This window comes from Manis pentadactyla, chromosome 3, assembly GCF_030020395.1.
Source record: "Manis pentadactyla isolate mManPen7 chromosome 3, mManPen7.hap1, whole genome shotgun sequence".
NCBI classification, from domain to species: Eukaryota; Metazoa; Chordata; class Mammalia; order Pholidota; family Manidae; genus Manis; species Manis pentadactyla.
In genome coordinates this window covers 108,231,456-108,240,181 of record NC_080021.1, presented here as the reverse complement: position 1 = coordinate 108,240,181, position 8,726 = coordinate 108,231,456, and the positions used below count along the sequence as shown (strand labels likewise).

General features: G+C 35.0%; 1 protein-coding gene across 1 annotated transcript in view; it reads right to left on the bottom strand.

Moving 5' to 3' along the window:
- Positions 1 to 1,280: 1,280 nt before the first annotated feature.
- The window catches only part of MALRD1 (MAM and LDL receptor class A domain containing 1), a 694,454-nt gene continuing 687,008 nt past the window's right edge, over positions 1,281 to 8,726 (bottom strand). The window contains exons 39-40 of the mRNA XM_057498267.1: positions 4,359 to 4,434; positions 1,281 to 1,582 (exon numbers count right to left, since the gene is read on the bottom strand). Coding sequence (XP_057354250.1) covers positions 1,502 to 1,582; positions 4,359 to 4,434 — 157 coding nt within the window. The 3' untranslated portion in view covers positions 1,281 to 1,501. The remainder of the gene's footprint in view (positions 1,583 to 4,358; positions 4,435 to 8,726) is intronic.

Below are 8,726 nucleotides of genomic sequence, written 5' to 3'. Positions count from 1 at the left end.
CAATTTCCCCAAACGCATACATTCCACAATGCCAGTGGCCAGAGTTCAACAAACACCACCACCACCACCAATCCTCTCTTGTGTGAATTTTTCTAGTATCAGAAATTTTGGTGTCAATAGAAAAACAGCAATTAGAAGAAGATATTCATAGAGATCAAAACTAGAATGCAGTTAAGGAGTTCAAAAGTTAAACTAAAATAAAACTTGAGATTAATTTATTGCAAGGGTAATGAAAAGCAATATTTTTCTCCAGTTTATACTCTCACAAAGGGCACTGATATATTGGTAGTCATGTATACGGCTGACCTTACATTGGGCTCAGAAGTGTCCTTAATAATCATACAGTTGTGACTTCTAAACGTTTTTCTTCTCTTTAAGCGCTTGAGAACAGAGGCTCTGCAGATGGCTAATCACATTCTATCTGAATCTACCAGATTGCAGGGAGCCTTAGCACAGGAGAGAGGAACATTTTGCTTACTACTTAGAGCAGATGTTGACGGTTGCCTGCCTAATAGCTGTGCCCCCATCTTGATCCTGTGTTCTGATTTTGTTGAAGTGTCTACTACTCATCTACTTGTCAATGAGTTTTAAAGAGGGAATGGGCTCCGAGTCTCTCCTGGCTAATAAGAAGACTGCTGTTGTTGGGAGTACATCCCGGGAAGGGTTTTTTTGTCAATAAAATGGGACACAGGAAGAAATGGGCCCTTATCTGCCTCTGAACATCATTGTGAACATAAATCTACAGCTTGTGTGTCCATCTGCTAACCTGCAGCGGAGCTAGCCTGTGGTCATAGCTGAGAAATTGAAACTTGTAAACCACCAGAGTCCTTGCTGAAGGTGTGGAGCTAATATAGTAACTGACCAAGAGATGACCTGTCTCTCAATTTCCTAACTTGTGGGATGGTATTTGTCACATAATTTAAGCAATCTGAATAGGGAGTTTTCAATTTCTTGTAGTCCAAACCTTCTTAACTCAGATATTTTAGCATTAACTTTATATCTGTATAAAGATATGTGTTAAATGACTATTTGAATGAATATAAATTTGGGATGTTAATTTATCACATTTTTTCCAAAGTGCAGAAATAACTTTTACTCATGGCCATGTTGATTATCTGACTGTAATTTGGCCATCCTGCTAAGTTATATACTAAGTCAGTTCATCTGTTTCTAAGCTCTATGGTATATAAATAAGCATTTTAAAGCTATATATTCAGTAGCCAAAACAATTTGATTTGTCACTTTTAGAAATAACCATAATAAAGGAAAACAAGGAAGTTAAATAGAACATTTTATTAAAATATTCAGATATGTAACAAAGATTCTGATTTAGATTCCATGAAAACATTCAATATTTTCAGTAAGAAAATTTATTTGTAGATGTAATAATTGTACTAGCATTCTGAATCTCTTCTATCTTTACTATTGCATGTGGTGAGTTTCTATCAGATTTCAGACTGGGATTTTCTATAAACTATACATACTAGATGATTAGATGGTACTATTTGAGATGATTTGATATGGTCTCCAGGTTTCCTGATGTTGTGCCATATAGTGGATTTGAGAAGGAGTATACAGAATTCTAAAGAAAAACACATTGAAAAGGTTAGGATGTTAGGTATTAAAATAAGATACCTCTTTCCAGATCATGCAGAATGAAGAGTTTTGCATAAATTTCCACTAGAGTAACAACTGAAGCATCCCTGACCCTCACTGCAGCACTGCCAGTCTATACCACCTGAATTGCTGAATACAGGCCTATTCTTAGTGGGTGCCCAAGACCTCTGGGCATAGGGGATGCTGTCTCCCTTTGCCTCTGGTAGGATGAGAAAAACATAGTGGCCGGTATCTTGACTACCTCATTCTGTGGTGCTGGTTTCTCTAGGACTGCTGTACTGATTATAGTTAGGTTAAACAAAACAAAGCAAGAATATTAAAAAAAAAAAAACCAACAACTTGTAGTTGGGAGAATTATATCTTGCACAGTTTATTAGAAAATTTAAAATATGGGAAGTCTTTAGGACAAACAACCTGATTTCTTCAACAGATAAACTGCAAGGAAGAAATTAGAGAGAAAATGGAACCTACAGGTTAAGAGACATGTCTTCCAGTGTGAATGCATATATGTTATATGGATCTTGATTTTTAAAGTGTAGCAACAACAGCAATGAATATAAAGCCTTCTACTTATTCATGAGGCAAATGGGGCAGGGACACTGAGTATTTGATACCAAGGAATTATTCTGAAATGTTTAGTTGTGATACTGTGGTTAAAATTTTTAAAGTCCTTATCCTGTAATGGTACACCTGAAGTCTGTATTACAGGTAAAATTAAGTGATTTCTAGGATTTGCTTAGAAACAGCCTGGGTGACACTGAGAGTGAATCCTAATGTAAACTGTGGAGTCAGGGTCATAATGATGTGATAGTGCAGGTTCATCAGTCATAACACATGTACCGCTGTGATTCGGGGTGTTGATAATAAGGAAGGCTATGTACGTGTGGGCACATGGGAACTCTCTGTACCTTCTGCTTGGTTTTGCTATGAACCTAAAACCACTCTGAAAAAACAAAGAGTATTTTAAAAAAACACCACCACCACTCTGTGGGTGGAGAAAATGGGTGGCAGTAGAGGTGAAGCAAGAATGACCATAGGTTAATAATTGCTGAAGTTGGCTAATGGGTACGTGGTGGTTCATTATACTATCCCCTCCATTTCTGTGTCAGAATATGAGAATTTTCTCTAAGAGTTTTTAGAAGAGCATTTAAAAGAAATCTGTTTCTCTCTTATAATGTCAGGGAAAGCACACTTAGTTTAATTACTACAAAGTCATTTGTTTCTGAAACAATAGAAATCAAAATAGCAACAAAGGCCAAAAGCTATGGTAGGATTTCTTCTGTAGCCATACTTAATGGAAATAAAAAAGAATGTGGAAAAGGAATAATTTTTCTCATTAGAATAGAAAATAAAAAGAAAGTGCTGTCAAGGTTCTCTGGAGTCATCAGTTGCACTGCCATATGCACATAGTAGAAAGTGCCGTGAAAGCACTTTGAAAGTTGGGTCTTCTATATGGACCTCCTCCTATGCACGAAAGAAGGCTTCTCAGTAGAAAGCAAAGGGTGCACAACATCTTCCTAATAACTATTTAATTACTACAAGCTTATGAGATATTAGTATAAAAATGCCAAATTTAAAACATTACATTTTAATTCCTTACATCATATGTAAGGATAAAAGTTAAAGAAAAAAAGGTTAAATTTTATTTACTAAAAATGAAAATACTTTTATGCCACACCTTTCTACTTTGTTAAAAATAATATACATTTGTTTTTTTTAATAAATATGCATTTATTTATTGTCCATTAAGTAGGGCTACATTTTCATTTTTACTCTGTCTTGATTGATTTGAAAAGCCATCCTAATTAATGCTCTCCATGCTCTGGGAAATATCTTCTTGTTTTCATTTCTACCAAAGTTGTACTAAAAGAACAATGACATCATTACTGAAGAAAATGCAAATAAAAGAATAAAAACTGTTTTAGACTTCAGTCACATCACCCAAGTTACTCTGATCTCATACCTCATTATTGATTTTCAGTAACAGTAACAACTGCTTATGGGCTATTTTCATTGAAAAAAATAATACCAGAAAACTAAAACTTCAGCTTTCTAGATGCTCACTTTGACAAAGGAATGAACTGATACCAATATTTCTACAATCATATGTAAATAAACTTTCATAGATAAGAAGTGATATATCATGGGTAATCTTATTTTATACCCAAATGAATGCTCATCTTACCTATTTAAGAAATTGAGAGAGATTTTACTTGCCATTTCTCTCTAGCCTACTTCTTATTGTACTAGTGATAAGTAGCCTTAAATGGGCCAAGAAAGAGGTAATACATTTCAATATCTCCTTTCCTCTTCTAAGATATCAGGCAATGGCCTTCACTGCTCACACCTAAATTTAAAGAGAGCACAGAACGCTATACCCCATTTTGTCTTTGGGAATAAAATATGAAGAACAGTCACTGAAGAGTTACTGTAAGTAGGTGACTAACACTGTAGGTCAAACTGATATTTTCCAGATTAGTCAGCTCTCTTTGAGTATGAACAGTGGCCACAAAGCCATTTCACAGTAAATTGATTTTACAAGCAGATTGAATCTGTTCTGGAATGGAAAATTCTTATTGCACATTTAGAGAGACTGAAATTGCTTCCCATCTCCATATGAAATAATGCAACCAGAATATTCCTCTTAGCTGTGATGGAGAAACATGTCCAAACAACACTGTGGCTGTTTGTGTGCATGTGCTTTCATTTTTGAAACAATGCAGTTCATCATTACCACTTACCTCTGTTTTCTCTGGGTTGTTCCAGTTCCCATAAACCGGATTAACAAATGCACAGTGAACACTTCCTTTAGTTTTCCTTAAAACACATAGAGCCATAAAAAAAAAGTATTGCAATGTATCACAGTACATTTTGAGGTTATATCTGATAAAAGTACTTCAGAGACACATTGTCTAGCCAGAATACTGACTTTTATGAATGGAATACCGTAAGTAAAGAATTTTTTGCAAGACACCAAGGCAACCACATTCTGGAAAACAAGTGTAATCTGAGCTCTGAATATTTAGATCCAAGTAAGCCCAGGCAAATAAAAAAGTGACATGAATTGGTCTTAAAATTGATTTCTTAAAATATTACTAAAATAATACAAAGGGTGCAACATTAAAAAGAACAGTGTAACACAAAACCAAACTGGCTATAAGTAAAGGCCACCTTATACTTTAATCCCTTAGATCTCAAAATGCTGAACCACCACATTCTGAGGACTGTTTTTGCATGACAGTGTCTGTCATAAAGATCTATAGCACATGAGTCATAGTCTTTAACACTTTAAACAGAAAATTTTAATATGAGTGATTTTTTTAAAGAGTTCTTTATGTCAGCGTTTCCTTTCATGGATCATAGACATGTCATGTGTAATTTCACATATTGGTGTAGGTCTGCTTAATTAAATCTGATTAACTGGGCTCATAAATGATCAATTTCTTTTTATACTTTACTTAATTACTTAAGAGTCAGTAGACTTATTAGAAGACAACAAGCTCTGGAATAACTGGTTGCAAGTGATGAAGAAAATAATGCCCATCACAGGAGCAGAAAAATATAACCAGATAACTAAATACACCTTGTTAAAGACATAAGGTAGGATCTCATACACACACATACATACACATAAGGGGGGTGGAAGACTAATTCCAGAATAACTGTCAGTGTCTCGAGGGCAGCCAGGAGGAAAAAAATATATAATGCATGATTATTTTTGCCTTATCAGGGTATAATGACAAATAAGTCTATCAGTAATATGCCCTTAAATCCTAAAAGGTTAGTAAAGAGGAAGCTCTTATTGACTTGCTTTTTGAAAAGAAATTGTCCATGTAATGATTTTTTATTGTCATCTACCAAACCACATGGTTCTCTTCTAAATAGCAACTTTATTAGTGAGTTGAACAGCCTTATCTGGGCAATTGTGTTTGATTAGCCATACATTCTCCCTATTGAGTCAGTGTCTTTAAGTTTCCTGATCTCTATTTCTATACAGTTAATTTCAATATTCAGTAGCTTAACCAGTTCATCTACATTGTGACTACATTTTTCTTATTAATGAATAAGGCTCTAGGTATCTATAATTGTGGATTATTTGAAAAAAATCATAGATACAGTCTTAAATGATGAGACAAAAGGTTTTAATTCCTAACCACAAATTAAATACTTATGAGTTGCTCCAATTAAATAGAGTGATTCTTTACCTTTTCCTCCTCCTTAGTCGATGTAAAGTTCTCAGCGTAGTAAGTGCAATAAATGGTATAGTTAGGGTATGAGCCTGGCAGGGCTGATCTCTAAGTTGAAACTGCCTTTTTAACCATTTTGAAGTGTACGGTTCAGTAGCATTCACTGTATTTATAGTGTTGTGCAACCATCACCCCTCTCTTTCCAAAATGTTTTCATCACTGCAAATTGAAACTGTAGCCATTTAACAGTTACTCCCTATTCCCCATCCTCCAGTCCCTGGTAACCTCTGATCTACTTTTGCCTCTATGAATTTGCCTATTCTAGGTACCTAATATAAGTGGAATCATACAGTATTTATCTTTTTGTATCTGGTTTATTTCCTTAGCATAATGTTTTCAAACCTCATACATATCATACCATGTATAATAACTTCAATCATTTTTATGGGTAAAATAATATTTCTCTGTGTGTTTATCCTTTCATCTGTTATTGGACCCTTGGTTCCACTTTTGGCTATTGTGAATAAGGTTGTTAAGAACACTGGCATGTAAGTCCCCATTTCAATTCCTTTGGGTTTATTATATCTAGAAGTAGAATTGCTGGATCATGTGGTGATTCTATTTTAGCTTTTGATGGATCCTCAAACTATGTTTCCTAGTAGCTGCATCACTTTTACATTTCTACCCATAATATCCGAGGGTTTCTATTTCTCTACTTCCTCACTGACATTTGTTATTTTTTGTTTTATTTTTATTGCCATCCTAAAAGGTGTGAAGTAGTATGTAATTGTAGTTTTGATTTGCATTTCCCTGATGACTGATGATTTTGAGCATCTTTTCATGTGCTTTTTGGCCATTTGTGTATCTTTGAAGAAACGTCTGTTCAAATCTTATTTTTTAAACACTGCATTAGGTAAGTCCTGGACTTACAGAGTTGTCCAGTATATGGTTCCTGCCTCCAGAAGTTCTTTGGGAGGATGGCAGCTACGGGATTTCTGTCTCTTGAATGAGATTACGTGTTTACAAAATGCCTAACATAAGTAGATGCCCATTAATACTTGAGTGCTATTCTCTTTACCTTCCTTTTTTACTCTTTTCTCCTTTTGTCATTTATATCTTTTAAACTTTCTACTTTTTTCTCTTGACCCTAAAGCCTGGGATCAATGAAGGGACATTCAGATAAAGAAGAAGAATAAGGAAATAAGTAAAAATTATTGCTAATTACTAACTTAGTAATAAATACTACTGTATTATACTACTACTATAATAATCATTGTAAATGTACTTATTTTCTAAAATAGCCTTATTAATTTACAGCTAATAAGGATCTTTGTAATAATCTTATCCATGCCTTTTTAAAAAAGTTTTGGTATCATTAATCTACAATTACATGAGCGACATTATGGTTACTAGACTCCCCCCATCATCAAATCCCCCCCACATACCCCATTACAGCCACTGTCCATCAACATAGTAAGATGCTGTAGAATCACCACTTGCCTTCTCTGTGTTGTACAGCCCTCCCCGTGCTCCTCCCTACATTATGTGTGCTAATCATAATGCCCCTTTTCCCCCCTCTTATCCCTCCCTTCCCACCCATCCTTCCCAGTCACTTTCCCTTTGGTAACTGTTAGTCCATTCTTAGGTTCTGAGAGTCTGCTGCTGTTTTGTTCCTTCAGTGTTTTTCTTTGTTCTTATATAGTATGGGAGAACATATTCATAAATGACATATCCAATGATGGGTTGACATCCAAAATATATAAAGATCTCACACACCTCAACAAACAAAAAGCAAATAATCCAATTATAAAATGGGCAGAGGATCTGAACAGACACTTCTCCAAAGAAAAAATTCAGATGGCCAACAGACACATGAAAAGATGCTTCACATCGTTAATCATCAGAGAAATGCAAATTAAAACCATGCCTTCTTTTATAGATGGGGCAACTGAGATTCCAATCCCCCTACTAGACCATAAGTTCACTAGAGGGTGAGGACCCTGCCTGGCTTAGTTTTCTGTCATAGCATCTAGAGCAGTATCTAGTGTGGTAGGAATCAACAGGATGTTATAGAAAGAATAATGTGATGGATGCATACAGTTTGAAACCTTGGTGATAAAACAAAATCTACCAACCTGCTCTCTACTCTGTTTCTCCACACCCATTCTCAACTACATACTTCATCAATCCCCAGAGAGAAAAACATTCATTTTTTCCTAGTGTTATTGTGGAGCCATGTTTGTATATAGCTTTCTGTTCCAATTAACTCATGAGTTAAGTGGGCCAGGTGTCTACTTTTACCCTGTGTCTCTTCCCATTCTTTTTTCAGCTGATTAAGTGCCAGCTCAGAGGGGTAGTTTGGGGACTTCCCTGCAAATAAGAATCGTAGAACAGATAGGCATGGCCCTTTAATCTATATAGAAATGGGAAAAAGTCCTATGACTGAAGAGAAATAATTTGGTACAAATAACTAATTTCATAATGTTTGAAAAGTAAAGGTCTATGTTCTTTATAGCTCATAAGTATCTCTGAAAAATGATAGGTATGAAACAACCATGTATAAATATCAGGGTTTTGAAATGAATTTTCAATCTATGAAGTATTTGATTTGTTACTACTGGGGAAAAATGTTTTCTAATCACAAAAGTACATGTGACATATTTTTAAAAAAGGATCCATCAAAATTATGAAATACAAATATGTCACTGTTGGAAATGGAATTCACTTATTCTGGGAGTCATGCCTATTACATTAAATTTTGCTTGGTTTGATTAATGGTGAATCAGTGGTGTCCCAGAGAAGTAAATTTCAATTTCATTCTTTCCATTTCTACCTTTGTCATTTAAAACTCTTCTATTATGTTTCCCCAAATGTTTCCAGGACTAAGACCTTGTATGAAGACCTTCTGAGTGTGCTAATTTT